Source organism: Lactuca saligna, chromosome 8, assembly GCF_052625555.1.
Source record: "Lactuca saligna cultivar CGN05327 chromosome 8, ASM5262555v1, whole genome shotgun sequence".
NCBI classification, from domain to species: domain Eukaryota; kingdom Viridiplantae; phylum Streptophyta; class Magnoliopsida; order Asterales; family Asteraceae; genus Lactuca; species Lactuca saligna.
This window is the reverse complement of record NC_136424.1, coordinates 154,428,509-154,453,309: the sequence shown is the minus strand read 5'-3', so window position 1 is coordinate 154,453,309 and position 24,801 is coordinate 154,428,509. Positions and strand designations below refer to the sequence as shown.

The window sequence follows — 24,801 nt, the reverse complement described above, 5'->3', positions numbered from 1 at the left end:
GCAGGGCGCATTCGAGACTCTGAGACAGAGATTGTGTGAGGCACCGATCCTAGCCCTGCCTGAGGGCGTAGAGGATTTTGTGGTATACTGTGACGCGTCTATTACGGGTTTGGGCGTGGTTTTGATGCAAATAGGTCACGTTATTGCTTACGCTTCGAGGCAGTTGAAGCCTCACGAGACGAATTATCCGACGCATGATTTGAAATTGGGGGCTGTTGTTTTTCCCCTCAAGATTTGGCATCATTACCTCTATGTGGTTCGTTGTACCGTTTACACGGAGCATAAGAGTCTGAGGTATCTCATGGATCAGCCGAATCTGAACATGAGGCAACGTCGATGATTGGACGTGGTAAAGGATTATGATTGTGAGATCCTTTACCACCCGGGGAAGGCCAATGTGGTGGCTGATGCACTTAGCGGCAAGGCAGCACCGATCAGAGATATCTGCATGCGGATGACAGTAGTGACCCCATTATTGGAGCAGATCCGAGAGGCCCAACAGGAGGCTATGAAGGAGGAACATCGGAAGAGTGAGCATATAGTGGGTCAGGTTTCCTCCTTCGACTATGATAGCAGGGGATTATTGACACTACACCACAAGGTGTGGGTTCCATACCTCAGAGGCGTGCGTTAGGTTCTGATGGAGGAGGCGCACAAATCCTGATTCTCCATTCATCCCGGAGCGACGAAGATGTATAAGGATCTTTGTCTTGATTATTGGTGGCCCTACATGAAGCGGGATGTAGCATGGTATGTGGAGCGGTGCTTGACCTGCAGGAAGGTCAAGGCCGAGCACCAGAGGCCACACGGCAAGATACAACCGTTGGATATTCCCCTATGGAAGTGGGAAGATATTACTATGGATTTCATCACCAAGCTTCCTAGGACCGCACGGGGAGTGGATTCCATATGGTTCATCATGGATTGGTTGACCAAGAGTGCCCATTTTATACCGATCCAGGAGAGCATATCGACCGAGAAGCTGGCCGATATTTATATTCGAGAGGTGGTGGCTCGACACAGGGTGCTGGTCTCTGTGATTTATGACATGGATGTTCAGTTCACTTCCAGGTTTTGGAAGAAATTCCATAACAAGTTGGGTACTCGTCTGCATTTCAGCATCGCCTTTCACCCGCGGACAAATGGCCAGAGCGAGTGGACCATCCAGACTCTGGAAGATATGCTGCGGGAGTGTGTGTTCGATTTTGGAGGTAGTTGGGATACTTTCCTTATGTTGGCTGAGTTCTCCTACAACAACAGCTACCACGTGAGTATCGATCGTCCTCCCTTTGAGATGTTATATGGGAGGAAGTACGGGACCCCGATCTGCTGGGGCGAGGTTGGCCAGAGGGTCATGGGGAGCACCGATGTAGTGCTCAAGACGACAGAAAGGATTCAGCAGGTCAGTATTAAAGCCATGGGTCGATACAGATAATATACATACATAGGCTGACTTATGTATAATACATTATTAGCTGTGAGACATGTATACTATACAAGTTTATTCAAAAAAATAAAATAATATTCAATCATTTAGAAAGATTGAATTTATAAGGAAATTGAAAAAAAAATTGAATTATTGAAATTAAAATGTTCATTTCTCTTTTAATTTTAAATAAATAATTTAATTAAATATATAAATAAAATAATTGGACTTCAATTTAGGGATTTTAAAATTATAAGGAAAGTTGTATTAATAAAATTGATATGTATTTATTATTATATTTACTATTGTTATATTTAAATACCAGATGAAATTTAATAAAAAAAAACCCATGACATTTGGAATAAATTTAATTTAAAATCACTATAAAATTATATTTTACAAAATTAATGAAAATGTGACATGTTACATGTGACATGTTACATGTGACAAAAAAAATTATTTATTAGAAAAGAATATATCTACTAATATATACCATGTTTTGGTTAAAACATATAAGGCTCCATTTTACAAGTTCTTTTTTTAAGAATTTGTAAATTGATCAAACTTATTTTCGGTCTTTACTTTACTTTTTATCTTTACTATTATATAAATCATATTGCCCATTTCTTGAAATTTAAGAGGTACAATCACTTAAGAACGATGTACAATTTTAAAACGCTTTAAGAAAAATTTATATGGTAACACACTTTGCCGTCAATATCAATCCGCTCTTCCCTAAATTGTCTCCCGTAACCAATGACTCCATCTTCTCTGCCTTCTCTGATGCATATCAATCCAATCTTTACACTCTCTTTTCATTCCTTCGGGGAAGACAACAATCGCCTACCACAACGAAGACACCACGCCCACGGTCTGTGAAATGATGAATCCTACCCACTAATATTGATAGGAAACCCTAAATCCCTTCTCACAACCATCAAATTGTTCTCCACTCTTTCACACTAACACTAGCCGTCACTCACCAACACCAGGACAACCATTTTTCAGCAACACTATCCATCATCGTTTGCCTCCCTACCACCGCCATAGCATCACAAGACCAGCCCCGACGATATCTATAGAAAGGAACTCCTACTGCATCTTTTCCACCACCATACACACCATTCCCCACATATAAACACATGAAACCCTAGCCACGACACGTCTTCAAGATCCGTTAACTATGGTAGAAGATCCAAACCAGTCGAGACTTTGGGTTTAGGGTAATTGATAGTTTTTTAGTTTTTTTATTTTTTATTTTGTTGAAGTTTTGTCTCAAAGTTTTGTTCTTTCGATTTTACAAGAAATGGTGACGGTCTAAAGCCTTTCAATACATATTATATGAATGGGTTTCACATTCCCTCCAAAAGGAACCCTAATCTAACTCAACTCATCTTCGATCTTTTATGTTTCTCTTTATTTGTCATTTTAAAAGTAAAATTCAGACCCTAAATGATTTATTTTTGTATATTTTTAATGTTAGGAACATAATCCACATTTCTGTGTGCATTGAATATCAAGGAAAAGCTACGTATCATCCAATGTTGGATAAGTGATTAGAAGAAATTTCTTGCAGGTTATACCATTTATTAATGTTTTACTTTATGCACCATTTTTTCTGGACTTATGTTTTAAATGAAATTCTTGCAGGCTATGCAGGAACTTGGATTGATATTTGATAGGGTTATGGATTCATGGTTAGCCAAGTGAATCTAATTTGGTGTTTGGCATTCTTTCCCGGTACAAGTATATGGTGGTATATGTTTATATTTATGTTCTTGAAAGTGTGTTTTAGGGAATCTGGTTTGCTTTTATATTTATTACTCGAGGCTCAGCAATCACATGTTTGGGGAGCATGTTAAGAGTCTCAAAGGATGAACACATGTACATCCAATATGGGCCTAATGAAAAGATGTACTAAAGCTTCTGAAAACCAAGTCATCTTCTTATTAAAGCGTTTATTGCTTTGGTAACCATATATATAGTCTAAGCATCCTGTTTTTTTTTTTAACTTAATCAAGACAAACATAAACTAAGCTGCATAATAGTAGCAGTGAAGTTAATGTTAGTTGGTTGAGACTTTTAGAACATTAAAATGCTGAAAAATCATTTTGTTTTAAACAACTTGACTGTTTAGATTTGGTTTGGTTTTGGTTTTAAAAACTAAAAATAAAATCCTAATAGCCTCAAATGCAACAACCACAGTTTCAAATGACTACTGTTCCAATAAATTAAAATTGTCATTTTTAAGTTAAATACAGAAGAGTTAATTTACATTTTTCGTCCGTGAGTACAACTAATTTTTCAATTTTGTTCTAAAAGGATAATTTACAAATTTGGTCTAAACTTCATTCATTTTGGTCTCTATGCAGTTTAAATTAAGATTTTAGACTTTAAAATTTGATAATGCTCATTTTGCACTTGGAAAAAACTAAAAAGGAATAGTATACCACACCATATGAAAACAATTCATTTATTTCTATTATACTTAATTAATGTTTATAGCATTTATTTTTTAATTATTTTCAGACCAATCATAGGATAAGAGGAAATTAGAAAGTTGGTTCCTGCGTTATGCTTTTATTTGAACTTTTCAAGGGTAAAATGGTAATTTTTAAGGCAAAAATGATCTTGATATTGCTTTTTTAATGGAAGTTCTTTTCTGTTTCAACTTTCACTAATTTGGTGGCCAGACTTTCATTTCTTCATGTAGGAGCAGTGTATTTTGAAAAATCTACTCTATCATAGCAATGTCACTCCAACAGAAAGAAATTTTCATTGGTACGAGAGATCCTTTTAAAAGTAGAAGGTAAGAGATAACTTGTAAATACAATGTTATAGTTGGGTAGACCATAATTTACATTGTTGTAATGTAAAGAAATACTATATCCGCTAACAGAGTTGCAGGAAAAAAATATTTTTTTTATTTACTTTATTGAAGATAATATACAAAAAGTTAATGATTCTTTTGTAGATATTGCAGGGTATCGTTTTCCAAACTTTTGCCTATTCAACAGTTCTTCAAAATTTTAATAGTTAATAGGAAATCATTTGTAGTCCATTATTTAAGGATGATGTTATTAACAAGGAGGTTGAATTGATGTACATGGAATACGATATTATTTATTTGGTTAATTGGGTTTATATTTAGTTGGGTGTAATCTTAAGTTTTAAACATACATGTTTATTCATGAATTGTTGAAAGAATAATTTGTATAAAGCAAGATTATACACAATGCATACAAAAGTCCTACTTAAATTCAATTGCCTTTTTTAATAAATTTGAGACAAGTGAACTTTCATTTACAAAAGTCCTCAACTTACCACCCTTTCCTTTTCTAAAAAATCTAAAAAATAAAAATGATAGATAAATAGACATATAAACACATTTTCTAATTTTTTATAATAGAAAATAAAAAATGAACAAGTTTTAACTAAACGCATTTACTAAATTCTCTACTATAAATGAAAAAATAACGACGCAAGAGAACACTTCAAACGAGAACTAGAACTAAAACTTTCATTTGTATTAGTTAACCTCATTGCATGTTAGATACAAAAAATAGAACTAGAAATGACAACGGATCAACAAAAACTTCTAAGTTGCTATATACTGTAGATACGACGACTTCAAAAACCTAAGCAAGAACTCTTGCTTCTAAAGGAAACTGTTTGAAATTACTTTGTAAACTCTATTTCAATACAAAATGTCTTAGGAACCCAATCTCTGAAATACATACTATTCGTTATCCTCGAAAAAATTATTGCCTAAGCGAAACTATTAACGGAAAGGAAACTACTCTTGATAAACAATTGTGTTAAGATTATAATATAAATTTGGTTTCAGTACCAGAAAATAAACTCAACATAGAGTGGAATTAAAAAAACCGGGTTAAATATTATAAACCCACAATCCATCAAACCGGTCAAAGTTTCAAAACAAGTTAAGATGTTATAGTTATTTGAAGTTAAAATTTTGATTGCTTAATTGCAATTTGCAAGGAAGTGACACAAAAATGAATTACCAGCTTTTTGATATTGTAAGAACTAAAGAATTATCAATATTTTGTAACTTGGTTGATACGTTATAGTTTTATGGTTTAACTTGGTTGATACGTAATGATTTTTATGGTTTAACTTTGTATAAACAAACAAACTATTCACTGAAATGAATTAATCACTGTTTGGAAACACTTTCCTCCGGCTGCTTTGCGCGGGTACACAACTAGTATCTATAGAAACATGAAAACAACAAATTAAAGAAAAAGACTTGCATTATGTACGTACAAGAATGATTCACACCCGACCACAATGTTTTATCAAGGAGAAATCTTTATTCATAAAAGCAATGACACCAAGCACTAAGAGATGATATAGAACCAAACGCAAACAACTAAGATTTATGGACGAAATATACCCCACGCGGTCAAACGAGTAAATAAAGAAGGAAAACCACAAATGATAAAAAAGAAAAAATGAGAGTGTGCACATAAAATGCTTTATTAAAGAGAAGGCACCAATATTGCATTTTCACTCTAGCGATGAAAACCACATATCTTTTTATTCTGCTTTACATTTTTTAGATGAAAACTACATATCTTTTTTCATATAAAGAGAAATAAAATTTTGAAGGGGGATATGCCTACTTAATGTGGGCTGTGGGACTGAACGTCCTCAATTCTATACATACTCTAAAATATTTATAAATAGATATACGTTATAAAGAATAATTAAGTCATTATTATAAACTATAAAATAATATTTTTATATTTGATAATAAATTAAAAAGAAATAATGTTAAATATTTTCAACGCGTTTGTTATTAATTTTTAGTCAATTGGTTGAGTGGCTTGTATGATCCTTTTTTGATGATTTTGCACATTTCCATCAATATCATTTCATCACTGCAAAGGTTCTTTCTTGAATAGGCTACTTTGAACATTCTAATGCAGTAGGTCTCATTTTTTTGTTTCTATGAATAAACCTTCTATTTCATAAAAAAATGTGGTTCTTTATAAAAACATCATGCTTGTTTTGTTGATTCACATTTGATCATATATATGTACATACACAATCAAATTAAAATGGTAAAAACATCATAGAGATTGATTCAGCCTTAATATGTGCACATACATAATCAAATCAATATGTAGTTGATTGATTCACCCTAATAAGTTTCAAAAGACATTACAATATCTAAACTTATATTAAATAGTCAACATAATCGGCAACTTGTATCTAGTGTAAACTAGTTGTGTCTACATAATTTTCAAACAATTTCACGTAGGTCTTAATTGGGCTGAACCCATTATCAGTCATTTAGACTCGTTCTTCTATTGTTTGAGTTGTCATATGTGATTCTTAGATGATGTTCGTTGTGTTTACAAACTGCCGTATATCTATAGACATCGTAATGAACAATATTTGTATATTATACAATGCTCATTTTTTTTCGTTCCTCGACTATAGAAGGCAGTAATGGGATTTTCAGTATTATCATTCATTGTTTTGCACGTTGATAATCAGAAATCATTTCTAAAGCAATCATACAATAAGACGTTGCTCATCTTTAAGAAGTAGTATATCCTAATTTGTAGGCAACTCATCCTCATTGATTGAATCACTAGATGTTGGTGAATGAAAATAAAATATATTAACATATGCATTACAAACCAACTTGCATAAAACGTATCCAAGAATAAAACCAATTTGCTGAAACATATCCATAATACAAAAAATTGTTTGCAACTAGTCTATAATAACATGTTTGTCTGAACTTGTTATGGTCCCATCTTCGGAGTTCTATCTGCTTTCAATTTAAGTTTTTAACACTTTTTATAATTTTTTCTTAATTTTATAGGTGTTTTTTCTGATTTATTTTTTATTTTATTTTCTAACTCAAAATCTTGGTTTTTTATCTACAAAAAGAAAATTCCAACAATATTTTAAACCATTACCATAAAAATAAAATAATAATTCGATTTTACCTTTATCAGACGTAATTTTGAAAACTCCTGTAAATGGAATATAACTTATTGTTCCGTAAAACCCACCTTTTTTTTAACAATATCCACGCAAATTTGTCTTTGGACTAGTAGGGTTATTAAACAATATCAACACAAAAAAATGATAATAAATACTTATTCAAGATTGTCATTCCATAAGATCATTCCGAAATAGATTATCATGTTCCAAACTATATTCTTCATATTCCGGACTTACAATACCATTCCAGATTCTTTAGAAAACCTACTTCCGGATAAAAAAAACCCGATCCTAACACACCATAAGATACTTACATTTGTCTTATATATGTAAAATGAAATATATATATATATATATATATATATATATATATATATATATATATATATATATATAATGGATACTTTCAACTCGTTCAACATATTCTAGAGTGTTCTAAGCATTCCAAAATACGTATATTTGTTTGTAAACTCAAATGTAAGTAACTTAAAAAGTAGAAATCACTTGGTTTGAGAAATCCATGCTGAAAACTAGATCCGAAATTTGGGTAGATCGAACTTCGGAAAAGAATTCGAAAATCCGTAACTCGAATTCCGAATTTTTAAGTGCGGGGCCCATATATATATATATATATATATATATATATATATATATATATATATAGAGAGAGAGAGAGAGAGAGAGAGAGAGAGGAAAGTGAATATACACTTAAGTGTATATAAGCTTAGCTACCCAAACTCACCATACTACGTCGTTTTGTATCATATATATATATATATATATATATATATATATATATATATATATATATATATATATATATAGCCTAATAGGTGTTCGACAAAAAGATGTGATGTAAGAATAAGATAATTGTGAAATTTTGAAAATCTTGAAAGTAAATCAAGTTAATGATTGAAGTTTAAGAATATTATAATAAATATATCAAACAAAACGATGTATTATGATTAGTTTTGGTACCTAAACTTATATATCCTTAAGGTATATTCACTTTTCCCATATATATATATATATATATATATATATATATATATATATATATATATATATATATATGTATATATATATATATATATATATATATATATATATATATATATATAATGGTTCAAATGAGAACCATAAAAGATTAAGAACCTAAGAACCCCATTAGTTAATAAATATTTATATGATATTCTTGTTAAACATGTGAAAATCTTTTTTTTTTTTTTCTCTTTTCGATACAAAAAGAGCAAAATTGTAATTTTTACAGTATAATATTTTCATTCTTATATGCTCTCATATTTGAACACAAAACTTATATAAATTACAAGTTTAGACAATCCATTCGTAATTTAATTCACAAAATTCAAAATTTAATACAAACCATTTTATACTAATTCACAAACTTAAAGAAATCAAAATTTCAAACCCTACTACTACCACCACCACATGCTGCCACCAACCACCTATACCAGCATCGCAACCATAATTATCTTCTAAATTAGATCTGTAAACAAAGTCATGCATTAATAACATAAATACTGAATGCACAGTCTAATAAAACCATTTATTTCACTCATTTTGAATTTAATGCAAAAATATTATTAAAACTAATGTATTCTTATATACTTATACAACACAACAAATAAATATATTCAGAAAAAAAAATTAACAAAAAAATTTATACATAAATCATTCATATTTTAAATTGTGAATTTACTATATTAAGTCGTGAATAAAATTTACATTATTTCAAAATCAAACAAAAAAATTATAAAATAATCACAGCTTAATGTCAATTCATTCACAGCTTTATACAATCAACTCATTATTCAATACACAAAATTTACAGCTTAATATACTCAATTCATAGTCTAGGAAGAAAATATACAGTTTAATGCAGTAAATTCACAGTTTAAAACACAAAAGTCATAGTTTAATACACAAAATTCAAAGTTTAATACACAAAAAGTATGCATCCATAACCATATTTTCAGCTTAACACTCTTTATACACAAAATTCATAGCTTAATTCAAGTAACCTCATAGTTTCATACACATAATTCGCAACTTAATCTAGTTAATTTACAGTTTAAACAGAAATTCACAGCTTAATGCAGTCAATTCGTAGTTTAAAAAGAAAATTCAAAGCTTAATGTAATCAATTCACAGTTTAAAACACAAAAATGACAGCTTAGTAGACTGAATTTACATTTTAATACACAAAAAATAGTATTCACATCCATATTATCAACTTAAAACACTTATTACAATTAACACAATTTAATATATAAAATTCACAAACTAGTATGATAAATTTAAAGTTTAATTCAAAAAAATTATACATTCACAAGTTAATAGCAGTTAAAACTAAGATTAACAAAATTATATGACAAATGAGATATTAAAATATCAAATTCACACATTAACAGAAAAAAAAACCCAAATATAATAGAGATCTACAACAAATGCATGTAGAAAAACATAATATCAACTTAAAACTTTTAATTCATAGTTAAATATAGAAAATTCACTCTTTAATACCCCAAAAAAATATGCATTCAAAAGCATATTTTCAACTAAAAAGTTTAATACAATCAATTCACAGTTTAATACAATTAATTCATAGTTAAATATACAAAACTCACAACTTAATATAGTCAATTTACAATTTAAACAACAAATTCACAGGTTAATGCATTCAATTCGCAATTTTAAACACAAATATCACAGCTAAATACACAAACTTCATACTTCAATATACAAAAAATATGCATTAACAACTTAATTCACAACTTAATAACTTACCAAATTTCATTGAGGCATTTCATCAAACACCTTATGCGCATCTTTTTTTCAAAACTTCCTTTCGTAAACACCATCAATGTAAACACCATACACATACCAGATCTAACCTGAAAATGGACAAAAACATTAGATTAGATGTCGATTTGGTGGCGTTTTGACCAAAAATAAGAGAGACAAAGACGAAAATGAGTTATACATGGGAAAGAGGTGACATATAACAGATCTGGTACAAATTTGACACACATTTTCGCCGGTGATGGAACATTTCAAAGAAAAAAAATAAGTTCAAGAGTTCTGGAACAAAACATTTTTATAATAACACCAAATTCTCAGATCTACATCAGATCTGAATTTATCTAGAGGTGGTCGGACATCTGGAGGCGGCGCTCGGTGGTGATGGCAGATCTAAAGTCGGAGGTTGCAGATATGAAGGCGAATGCACCAGATCTGAAGGTAAATGCTTCAGATCTGAAGGCGGCGGCTCCGAATATGAAGATTGTTGTATTCCGGCGACAACGACGGTGTCGGCGGTGGTGCCGGCGTTGGTGGTGGTGGTCGGCAACGGTAGAAGGTAAGAGAGAGAGAGAGAGAGAGAGAGAGAGAGAGAGACCAAATCCAAGTCTCGATCTAATTTTGAATATAACGAGTATTATGTAAAAGGTGGGTTAAATTTAATTTGTTGGTTCTTAGGTTTTTGATCTTTTTTGGTTCTCATTTGAACCTTTACATATATATATATATATATATATATATATATATATATATATATATATATATATATATATATATATATATATATATATATATATATATATATATATATATATATATATATATATATATCATGGGGCTACAATGGGCATGAGCCGTTTTTTTATGTCCGAAATATGTCATTGCAGACCGAGTTGTTGATTTTCAAAAAAAAAAGAAAAAAGTAAAGTTGTGGTTTGATTACTCGGTTTCCCTTAATAATATGTGCCCATCCAAGATCAAATCAAAAGAGTAATTTCTTTTAGAGTAAACTAATGAAATGGTCCTTTTGGTTTAGTTAGAATTATATGTCTAATCCAACCATTCGAAAGTTATAGACCATGTATATCTTCTTCTTAATAAATAAAAGTTTTTTTTGGTAAATATTAATCTTTTATGAGTTTTGATACTTATTATTTTGTGATATTTTTAAAATAAATATTATGCACTTGTCAAATTTTGATTTATTTTAATTTTTTAAGTTAAAATCACATAGTTATATATGTAAAGTATTAAATATCATATATATGATATTAAATTATAATAAACACATTTCTTTCTTTTTTATTTTAAAAGTTGTACATTAAAAAAAAATTATTTACACTTTAATTTAATGTTTAATCTTTTTTTTTTTAAATTAATCACACGAATCTCACACATAATGGTTTCAATATATTACAATGTCCCTACATTTTAAAAAATTAAAATGTCTATCTTAGGTCTAATATAAAAAGATTATTTTATCTATCTAATATCTTTTTTTTCTTTCTTTTTCTCATTTACAATTTTAAATAATATAAAAAGAAAATTATTTTACCTTTATAATTTTTAGCTTTAACCATATTATTTGAAAAAAGAAACTTTATTATAATTGATATAAAAGATACATATACGGGGTGCTCAAGTAGATACAATTCCCTTTTAATTTTTCTATACATATAATGATATAAATAACAATTTTTATTAACAATGAATATTTCATTTATTCGTGAACATCATCAAAAGCCATCAAACTATATAACTTAGTTTTCCGTTTAAAAATAAATAAATAATAACTTATCATTTTTCTAAGTATCAATATAAAATGAATGCTATACAACTTAATAAAATCCCAATTGATAGTATATAACCGCTAATTAAAAGAATGAAATATATAGAGCAATTTTATTAACAAATACTGATATAATATGTAAAAGATCTTCCGGACATAGTTTGGCAAATCTTTACTTTATGGTGAGTACATAGAAGATGGATGGTTACGCCTACAATTCATGGTAGATATTCATACTAGCCATATATCTACTATATAATTTCATGCAACATTTGCTCTCACGCACTCTGTTTTTTAATTGCTTCTTCCTTTTTTGCAGGAGAGTTTCTCCCTTCTTGTACATTAGATACCCACAACACTTCTCTCTCTCAAATTTCTTTGTGGAAAGCTGTGAACTTTTTAACGTTTATAGGGTTCTTCATGGTTGCTTTTCTCGTACATAATCTCCTTTTCTTCTTTTGGAATTTAAATCCCCATTTCTATGTTATTTGAGGATGACTTAGTTCATGGGAGTTATATACTTTGATGTTGTATTATCTCATAAAACTGATCACCGAGTGTTTGATGTTTTTAGTGAACCAACTTTTTCAAAATCATATTTTATTGGCTCTAGTTGATTACTGCTGCTACTACTAGTACAACCTATTTTAGTCGAAACCTGATTTTATTCGAGTCCAGCAGCTTCCACCCTCCTTTCATATCAGCAAATTTTGATTCTGTAAGTTCTGATATGTCTATAACTCCAAGAACTATCTTTCTTATCATTATGTTATCTACTTATCTTACTGATCATTATGGTATTTCCAATTAGAGGGTGTATGGAATAAGGACATTGAAGACAGATTGCTATGAATCCAGTTTGGGGTATGTTGGTGGTGTTGATTTTCATCACTGGCTTTGCCGAAGCTTGGGTACATACCCGAAACTTGTAATTGTGACAAAAAATGATTTCTTTTTGTTCTTGACGTGGAAACCCAGTTTTTTATTGTTTAATGTCAGATTCCTCCATCAAATAAGCTTAAGGATACTACTAATACTCCCCGAAGACCAGAAGATGTAAAAATTGGGTCCGTCTTGGCCTTCGACTCCAACATAGCGAAAGTGTCAAAAATTGCTCTAGAGGTTGCAGTAGAAGATGTGAATTCAGATCCAACAGTTCTTAATGGAACGAAGTTGAAACTAACCGTTCATGACTCTAATTCGAATGGCTTTCTGAGTATTATGGAGGGTATGTCTTCTAAACATTCCCTTGTGTTTTTTTCACTATTCTTACAGTTTCAATGAAGATTCATAAATACACGCTTTTTCATAGAAGAGGGAATTACTAATTTAGCCATTTTTCTTAATTACCTTTCCAAAAATAATCAAAAAAATAAACTAGCCAAAAATAACCCACGAAAAAGTAATCCACTTTAATTATCTACGGTTTCTTGGACTATTTTTGGATAATTGCTAGTTTTTGGCTAAAAATGGTTAAATAATTACTTAATTAGGCTAGATTAGAACATCTCCAACCAACTCTCATTTCCATTATTTTTTCCATTTTTTTTCTCATTCTTCTTCAACTCACTCCCATTTTGGTGATATAAATAGTATTACACCAAATATGGTGTTATACTAGTCATTTCTCCCAAAATAGGGATGAACTTTGTGTTATCGGTTTTAATCTTTCTGTTTATATATATATATATACATTTCTAATTTATTTTTACATACTAATTATAATTTAAATGTAATATTTAATACTTATAATATTTTGTTATATATTAAATTATATTAACTAATTATAAATATGAAGTTTGTGTTTTGTTCATCAAACTCTTATAAAAAGTTCAATACATATTGAAATTTTAAACAAGAATAATGTATTTTACAAAATCTTATAAATGTGCTATAAATATAATCATCTTTATTTAACACAAAAATACCATCTATATTGATTATAAGGATATTTTAGTCAATTAAGATAAATTTAAAAAAAGAAAAGTCAAGATTTAGGGGATAGTTAATGCTCTTGATTTAAAAAATCCAATTTTTTTTAATTAATTCAATTTGAAACGTAATTCGTAAACATAAACAAATTTTATTCTATCAGAATGTTATTTTATTAGAATTATGTTTATGTGATTCGGTTAGAATGATATTCTATTATAATATTGATAAAGAATCATTTTTTTGAACATCCAGTTGAATAATAACTTCATTCTTATATCTATTCATAAGCAGTCAAACTTAAATACAAATTAATACATATTATTACAAAATAACAGCCTTATACATTTTAATATAATGACAGAATGCCATAAAAAATGAATAAATTTTTTACAAAATTACATTCTTAAATATACAATTATTGAACGAATGCACTTAATCTTCTTCAATGGTCCAAATAATCGACATGAATCCAACTATTTTACAAAAATGTGATGTATTATTTTAAGAATGTAATTCTTCTCAAATATACTTGTTTTTGAACTCATTTCAAGTCTTTCTCTTGTATGATCACTATTTGATTCCTTCTTAAAGGTATTATGAAAGAATAACACGAATTACTTGTTATTATTATCAGGTTAGGAAATATACTTGTTAACAAACATTCATAAAGACATCATGAAAGAATGGATTTATATAAATAAATTCTAATAGAATACACAAAAATCCATTCACACATCATACCCAACTTTCACATCATAATACACTAATTTCTTTTAAAAAACAAGTGCAGTTAGGTTTTTTTATACATTGCAAGAGAGGCAAAGTAAAAAAAACAAACACTAATGGTATCCTACTGTTATTGCTGACATAAATCCTAGATATGAATTCATTCTGAAAGAATGTTATTGCTGACATTAATGATGAATTTAATTAACTTCCATAAACAGAAAATTATAATTATGGATATCATTTAATATACATACAATTATGGAAACCATTTAATATCTATCATTATTTAATTAAATAATAATATAATTTTACTAAATTCCTATTGGTGCATTCTAGCACACAATAAATGTAAAAAAACACTTTAACCTAGCCATATATATATATATATATATATATATATATATATATATATATATATATATATATATATATATATATATATATATATATATATATATATATATATATATATATATATATATATGGGAGCTTTCAACATTTAAGAACAAATTTGGACCATACTATTTTTTTAATTAAAATTATAAAATAATATTCATATGAATTAAAAAATAGTTATAAATAATTAAAAAACTCACTAACCAACACCACTCACCACCCAACCAACACCACCCACCACCATTACCTACAACCCATCAACCACCACCACCCACTAACCACCAATCATCACTTCCAGCCACCCATCACGACAACCTCACTACCACCATCCACCTCCACCGCCCGCTACCCCCACCACCACACACCAACCACCACTCCTACCAACCACCCAACACCACAACCTATAACCTATTCCCACCACCCACAACAACCACCCATCATCAACACCCATGATCTGCCACTGCCACCCCCACCGCCATCCTACCCACCATCATCACTACCCACCTCCACCACCTACCACAAACCACCACCACTCATCACCACCACCCATCATCACTACCACCTATCTCCACCACCCGCTACCATCCATCACCACAACTAACACTCGCCACCACCACCACCTCACGCTACTGCCACCACCACTATCCCCCATCACCACTAACTACCACACGCCACCACCACCCCTACCATCCAACAACATCATCACCACCACCACCTACCACTACCACCTACGACCACCACCCCACCACTACCCACCTATCACCACAACTAGTCACCATCACCCGCCTCCACCACCCATCAACACCACAACCCTTCCCATCGCCACTACCCTTACTACCAACTACCAACACCCACTAATACCACCCGTCACCACCATCCATCACCATCACCTACCTCCTCCACCCGCCACCACCCACCCATTACCACCACAACCCATTATTACTATTACCCCCACCACCACCACCTATACACCATTTCCATCCCCACCATGACCTACTAACATTATAACCACCTACCACCATCATCACCAAGCACTTACCACCACCACCAACACTATCACATGAAACCACCACCCTATATCACCCACCAATGAACACCACCACCACCAACCCAACCACCTCCTATCACCCCTACCACCCTCCACCACTACAACTACCCACCACCTATAAGCACCATAAACCAACTATTACTCATAACCGTCATCACCCACCATCCAAAACCACAACAACCACCCCTACCAACACCACCCTCCCCCACCTTCACCACCATCCACTACCACCCATCTCCACCATACTATCTGACCCAAATGTGATTAAGTGCATATAACCATATAAACCATGTTTGATTATATGTATTAATTAAAATAAATTACATGTGATTAAATACGTATAATCATATATGATTATACGTATCTAATCACGTAAGGCTCAATTTCAAGTTTTCCTTTCAATAATTTTTCTTATGTATTTAATCAAATTTGATTATATAATATTTAATCAAATTTGATTAATATGGATAAGATTTTTTCCATATAAATCATATGTGATTAGATGTATTTAATCACATATTATTAAAGTTGACCAAGAACAATTATTGAATCAAGAACATGAAAATGAAACCTGTCCACATAATCATATGTTATTGGATATATATAATCACATGTGATTATATGTATCTAATTACATATGACATATATGGACATAATTTGTTTTTGCTATCTCGATTCAATTATTGTCCTCATGTATTTAATCAAATGTGATTATATGTATTTAATCATACATGATTTATGTGGAAAAGATTGGTTTTTACATTCTTGATTCACTAGTTTTTCTCATATATATATATATATATATATATATATATATATACACACACACACACACATAATCACGTGTGATTATATGTATCTAATCACATATGATTATATATATGATAACATTTATTGAATCGAGAAACTAAAAATGTCACACCCCGAAACCAAGCATGGCGGAAACGTCCGGGGGTGGCGGACTTCATGTATAGTATCACAACAACGAGTATAATAGTGCTCAAAATAAATACAACCAATCATATATATATATATATATATATATATATATATATATATATATATATATATATATATATATATAATTGAAAGAGTTACATCATGGTATGAATTACATGTTTCTAAATCAATTACAATATGTAGACAAAAATGTGAAATGTTTGACGCCTTAGCGTCCCATCCTCAAAAGCACTTGGTTACCTGTTTAGTGATTTCCTGAGAATACAAGTTGTTTGAAAAAAAGTGTTAACACAAAGGTTGGTGAGTTCATAAGAGTTTTTGTTTGAGAAATAGCCGTTTTCCTTGTAAAAGCGATAGAGTATGTTTCCAAAAAATCCAATATTTTCTTTATTATGTAATTGTAGTCTTAAGACCCAAAGACCGTAGTGTACAAGTAATTCATCATACTTACAATGAATCATGCAAGTTTAAATCAACATAAACTCGTTAATTTAGAAGTAAAACCCCCTATTTAAATTAGAATTTTTCCATGTAAACTTGAAAGATTATTAACTATTTATGTGAGCCGCTATAACCATACTATGACTAGAGGTAACCTGCTGTCACAACCCAAAACCAAAACCGCGAAAACGTTCTGGGGTGGATGATGTCATGTCAAGTATCACAACATATGCAATATAGTAATCAAAGTACAACAACCATTGCATTAATAATAATAGTTTTACATAGTTTACATTGTATAGAATCATTAAAGTAATACAGAAACTGGTATAGATACAGCTTGGCACAAAACCGTCTTCAACAGAAGCTCCTAGAATGTACATGTCTAATACTGGCCTGAGAATACATGTTATTTGAAAAGCGAGTATCAACATTTTTACAAATGCTGGTGAGTTCATAAGTATATAGTGTCATTTTATACAAATAACTTTATATAAGTAGTAGTTTTCAAGTATACAGTGAAATAGAGTCCTTTCTAGAAAATCCTATATTTTCTGATTAAAAAGTAGTCTTCTACCAAAACTGGTCAGAGTTATGTGGTAAAAAGTAGTTTTCCCTTAAACACTTTCATTATCAAAATACGAGATTTGATTTTTAAGAAAGTCGGAGAATATTAGGGAAAATAACATATGCCTCAGCAGTGAGGACTGCTGACTAAGGCAAAAGAATCATAGACTCCAGGAGGGTATCAAATGAACGGTATGCCTGGCTCAGTCTAACAAAAGGAGACCCAGACCCCAGACAGTATCAAATGAAAGATACAACTAGTAAGGTCTAAAACAGAGAATACAGACCCCAGACAGTATCAAATGAAAGATACAGCTAGCAAGGTCTAAAACATAAGATACAGCTAGCAAGGTCTAAAACAGAGAATACAAACCCCTAACAGTATCAAATGAAAGATACAGCTAGCAAGGTCTAAAATAGAGAATACAGACCCCAGAGTATCAAATGAAAGATACAGCTAGCAAGGTCTAAAATAGAGATAGACCCTAGACAGTATCAAATGAAAGATACAACTAGTAAGGTCCAATACAGTGAACATAGTGTATACAGTGAAATACTGTGTATAAAACCCGTTACCTTAAAGCCATGAATTATAAGGTAACCCCGAGATACTCGTAACCATACTGATCGACACTAGAGAATCTTGACGCCCTGCAAGCGTCGGTATAAAATATGACATTTGTCACCCCTCGGCTTGGTAGGCTGTGGACTGTAGCTAGCAGTCAGGGTGCGGGGGTGTCAATCTCATATAGATCTATACACACAATGTCCGATCTCCCTACAAGAGACTCTGGTTACCAACTCGACAACGGAGAAGGCCGTGTACTGAGGATGTATCTCGTATAGTGAGATTTAATGTAAAATACTAGACAAGCGATAGAGACTCACAACTGGACTGACTAGTGTAAACCTATATGTCTATGCATGTATACATAATATATAACTAATGATCAAACGACCTTCGGACGGACATCCGATCCCACCAAACCACATCTCAATGAAGAAAAGGAAATAGGGCGAACAAGCCTTCCTAAGTCCTTCAAACATTATTTATATGCATCCATACAAGCATAGGCATACATCTAACTCTGTGGAAGTGTTATCAGGTATAAGCGTATCAGAAGTGGAAGCGTTCTCAAGTATAAGTGGATCACGAAGTCGAAGCGTTCTCAAGTATAAATGGATCACGAAGTGGAGGTGTTCTCAAGTATAAGTGGATCAGGAAGTGGAGGCGTTCTCAAGTATAAGTGGATCACGAAGTGGAGGCGTTCTCAAGTATAATTGTATCACGAAGTAGAGTGTCTTACAAGGTATAAGCGTATCACGAAGTAGAGTGTCTTACAAGGTATAAGTTTATCATGAATTAGAGTGTCTTACAAGGTATAAGCGTATCACGAAGTGGAGGCGTTATCAGGTATAGGCGTATCACAAAGTAGAGGAATTAACTAAACCAAAATGAAGCAATGGTATCTTCACCAAGTAGGAGCATAAAAACACAGACGAAAACTTTGGAAAACCTTTATACATTAAGAAAATCACGACTTGGTATTACTTCGTAAAATAAGTTTAAAAATCTTTAAAAATCCTTTAAAAACCTTTCATAAACAATTTTAAAATGAAACTTTGATTTAACATTATAAGTAAAGCTGAACAAGTAACGACGTTTTAGAAACCATTTACAGTGTCATTCTCGGTAAAACAGTTAACAGTGTGGTAAATCCTTGTGCATGCAGGTTATCAATCACATGTGATTGATATGATAACTGGCACGTTTAACTTGTATTCCCCCTATAAAATATGTAAAAATATTTAAAAGGTTCATTCAGGGGTATGAACTCACCTGACGTAAGTGGATCCGACGAAGGTGTCGGTTGGGTGCTCGGTGTCAAGTAAAGACTTGAACACACTTAGTGACCTATTAACATATGATAACATATGTTTACATACAATTAGTACATGTAATACCAATTAAACAAGTATACGCATCCTAAAGTGCGGAAAACACTTTGATAAAGTGCTAGGGATGTCCCGGGTAACATTTAAGGGCTTGAATGGCTTAGGAATGGAGTTTACTCTCCAAAAGTAAACTCTATAAATAGAGTTCACGGCCATGGGACAACTCCCCATGAGTTTACGGCCATAAACTCATGGTGAGGGTGTTCTAGGATGCTTAAAGGCCTTATATCAATTGTAGATTTATGCTAGGTCCAAATACAAAGTGTATGAGTGGGTTTAAGGCACCTAAATGGACCAAATGGGAGTTTACGGCCCTAAACAAGGGAGTTTACGACTGTAAGCTTCGTGGGACATATTCCTTGGGTGTTTTAAGGTCTTAAATGATAGAGGGTAAATTCCTAAGCATTTTTCCAAGTCAAATGGGGAGTTTAGGGCACCATTTAACCCCTTTATAGGAGTTTACGGCCCAGGCACCCTTTCATGAGGGGTTTACAGCCATGAACTCCTTATGGAGTTGTTTTAATCGAGTTTAAGGCCCCTAACTTGTTGGTGGTTGATTCTAGAATTCAATCTAAGGCTATTGGTGTGTTTAAGTGGCTTTTAAACACTCAAACATGAGTTTACTCCCCATGAAGAGGAGTTTACGGCCCAAGCATATTCTTGGACAGTAAACTCATGTTTACTCCCCAAAATGCTAGTTCAAGGTGTTCTAAGTCCGATTCCATAAGCCTACAAGCCATATCTAAGCCTTAGGAACAATTTGGATGGGTTTTGGGGCTTAAAACCCCCATTAAATGGTGTTCACGGTCCAAGAGGGTTCTTGGGCCGTAAACACATGATTTTGTCCCTATTTTATGTTTTAAACAAGAATTTTCATGCTAGATAGGCTATACAATGAGTTAGGATAGTTTACCTACTCGTTTGGGGCTCGAAACGGACGATTTTTGGCTCGAAATTAAGTTGTAGAGAGAGAGTGGGGAGAGTGTAAAAAGTCTCTAATGGACTCCACTCACCCTTATATAGAGGTTGGAGTTGGGGCTCAGTGGAAATCTACCTAATACTGCTGTTAAACGGGGCTTTTTGGTCGCACCCGATTAAACGGTCAAATTTTGACTTGGTTGAAACTAAACATTTTTAAGGGCATCTAGTGGGTGCTTCTAATTTGTTTCAACCCTTACCAAGTCATTATAATAGTCCCAATATAATTAACCTCTTCCAAAAGGTTAACGGACAGTTAAATAAAATGAAGCTTTTTAATAGAAAAGGTTAAAACTGACGAAATAGATTTTGGGTTGTCACACCTGCACAACGTCTTTCAGACGCCCTGATCCTATTACTCTTGTCACCCACAGACTTGCCGGTCCGGCTGTAGCTAGCAGCGAGGTGTGGGATGTCAACCCCAATATAGATCTATACACAGTTATCACGCTCTCCCTACAAGAGACTCTAGTTATAACTTACAGGAATTTGAATCCCTTACTCGAACGTATGGGTAGAGATTGTCTCAGAACCTAAGTTAACTAGTTTACAAATGATTTGTTATTGAACCCTTTTCCTGTAGAGGGAGTAAAATAACCTTTTATGAATAAATTAGTGATATGAAATCCTTGAACTATTACTTTTATAGTTTATTAGGCCGTGTATGAAAACCCATTTGTTTCGAGAGTAAAGCCTTTGTCATGTCCCATACACTATGCTTATTGTAGTTTATTATATGTATTTGAAATAAATGATGAAACCTTATCATGAGTAACAAAATTTCAGTTTACAATGATAAACTAACAAGGAAATGCATTCAATATTTAGAAATTATCTTTATACACTTCGCTCCGCATAATACAAAGTGTTATAATAGTTATAGGCTGTTATTTAGTTTTAGCCTTTCAGACTGATTTAGAAAAGTCATAGAAAAATCATATGAAGTCAAAAACTAAATCTGTAATTTCTGAGAGTTCACAAAATGTGTCTAGTTTGTTCATAAATTTTATTACGGATTTTGGGCGCTTCTAACTTGTGTAAAAATGCTCATATTCACATACTGGTTCGGATTCGTAGCTACAGTGATATGTAGTTTTGTAAAAATCACCATAAATTGTAGAAAAATCTTAAGGAGATGTGCAAGTAGTTATTTTAAAGCTAAGAACTGGAACTACTTGCACCTAAAACAGTTTTGAAAAATAACATGTTTAAGTTGACCAAAACAGTCCGTGAATGGAGTCCAACTTTTATGATGAAAGCTGTTAGAAATGTTTAGTTATGTTCTTGGTGTTTTAACTTATATTCCCCCCCCCCCTTAAAACTTAAGAAAACATGACAATAGAGGGGTATGAACTCACCTTGAGTGGTTTCAGTAGATGAGTGTTGGAGATGATAAGTGTTCAACTCAAGAACACTTGAAGATGCCTAGAAGTTTTTCAAGAATCTAACACCAAAGTGATGGAATTTGTGTAAACAATCTATGATATGAGTAAAGGGAAGTGTAATAATCATAAGGAGGGTGATGATACTTACCAAAATGAAGGAGAAAAGCTAGAAATGCCTTGGAAATCTTGAATTTGTGTGAGAGGATTTGAGAGAACAGTAGTGTTTGATTTGTGGTGGAAATGAGTGAAGTGAGTGAAATGAAGAGAGAAGGAGAGAGTATTTCAGATCTTTGGATGTGGGAGAGGCTGTAAATTGAGTGGGAAGGTACAAGGAAGTGACAAGGTATGGTGGGGAGGTATGTGGGTTAGTCATGGAGTGGATTTGGTGGTTGCTTGTGTCATAAATCAAATATAAGTCAACACTCCACCACAGGATCTCATTTAATAGATTTTATTCTTAAATATGAATTTCCCTAAAAATATGTTGAATTTATGAATTTATGGAGTCTTATATGTTAAAATATGATTTTTGGAGAAAATCCCGCGTTAAAATAATTAAAAACGGGCTTAAAATGCTAAAAGTATTGGAAACCGGGTAGGAAGTGCTGAAATCCGAAGTTCAGGGTCGTAGGTGCTAAGGTTCGGTCATTAGCAGCCTTGGAATCTGGAGGGAGGTCTTGGTCGCGGAGGTGGATCCGAAGGAAAAAGGGGCTCCGGTCCGAGGTGATGCTCGCTGTAGGGCTTGCTGGCTACGGCTCGCTTGCTGCTGGGCTTGCGGGCTGCGGCTCGCTTGCTGCAGCTAGCCGGCTGCGGCGTGCTTGCTGTGTCTAGGCAAGAGGACCTCAGACTCGATCCTTGGGGCTTCGGCTCAAGAAGGGTTGGGTCCTTATAGAGGGACTTCGGTCCAAGAGGCTAATTTTCCAAGGAACCTTTCCGTTTCGAGTGGTTTTTCACCCAATCAAGTGCCGGGATGCCCCAAAATGATTAAAATAAATTCAAAAGAGGTTTTGAGAGAGATTTCACATCCTTGGAGAGATTTGGGAGAGATTTCACATATGGAGAGAGATTTGGGAGAGATTCTACATTCTTGGAGAGATTTCGGAGAGATTTGACATACTTGGAGAGATTTGGGAGAGATTTCACATACTCAGAGAGATTTGGGAGAGATTCTAAATAGAGAGATATAGTGAAAACGATTGAGAGAGGTTTTGTGTGTGACATTTGTGAGTGTCTGGTTTCGCAACGCAAGGTCCGTAAACCACGTTAAGCCATGTTTAAGGATCTTAAACACTCCCAATGAGTATGCTACATTGTTTTATCAATTTGGTTCATTACTTAACGTCGTTTTAGGTTAATGAAATCTAGATATACGAACTTTTCATTTGATGATTTCTCATTAGCATAGCGATTTGTATAGTAATTATCTAACGTAAGCCCTAGTACCCAAGGGTTAATGGAGTTGACCGGTTTGACTTGTTGAGTTTAGTTGACTTTGACTTGACCGGAAATTGACGGTTATCACAAAAAATGAATTTTTCCCACATAAATCATAGGCAATTAGATAAATATGATTGAATGTGATTATATAGATGGGAACAACTATTGAATCTAGAAAACAAAAATGAATTTTTTTCCCACATAAATCATATATGATTAGATACACATATTCACATGTGATTATATGTATTTAATCAGATATGCTTTATCTAGATAATATTATTTTCACGTTTTTTATTCAACAACCGACCGCATGTATTTAATCACATGTGATTATATGTATTAACAAACATATGATTATTGTGGACAAATATTTGTTTTCGTATTTTAATGCAATAGTTATCTTGGTGTAGGTAATCAAATATGATTATATGTATTTAATCACATATGATTTATGTGGAAAGTAGTCATTTTTGTGTTTCAATTCAATAGTTGGTCTTGTGTATTGCATCACATGTGATTATTTGTATTTAATCACATATGAATTATGTGGACATATATTCATTTTCATGTTTTCAATTCAATAGTTGGTCTCGTGTATTTTAATCACATATGATTCTACATATAATTTATGTGGAAAAAATTTGTTTTTGCGTTCTTGATTATATAGTTGTTCTCATGTCTATAATCACATGTGATTATCTATATCTAATAACATGTGATTCCATAATTTTTTTTCCGTGTATTTAATTATATATTACTATATGTATTTAAATACATATGATTAATTTTTCTCGTATATTTAATTACATGTAACTATATTATTTCGATTTCGTAGTTGGTATCATATATTTAACTACATGTGATTAAAATCGGATATCATGTTGTTAACCTGGAAAACCATAAAACACAATATGAAAAACATTTACATTCATTTAATCAAACATAT

General features: G+C 32.2%; 1 protein-coding gene across 1 annotated transcript in view; it reads left to right on the top strand.

Moving 5' to 3' along the window:
• Positions 1-12,323: 12,323 nt before the first annotated feature.
• The window catches only part of LOC145007939 (glutamate receptor 3.6-like), a 29,666-nt gene continuing 17,188 nt past the window's right edge, over positions 12,324-24,801 (top strand). The window contains exons 1-3 of the mRNA XM_078966553.1: positions 12,324-12,738; positions 12,832-12,931; positions 13,020-13,248. Coding sequence (XP_078822679.1) covers positions 12,869-12,931; positions 13,020-13,248 — 292 coding nt within the window. The 5' untranslated portion in view covers positions 12,324-12,738; positions 12,832-12,868. The remainder of the gene's footprint in view (positions 12,739-12,831; positions 12,932-13,019; positions 13,249-24,801) is intronic.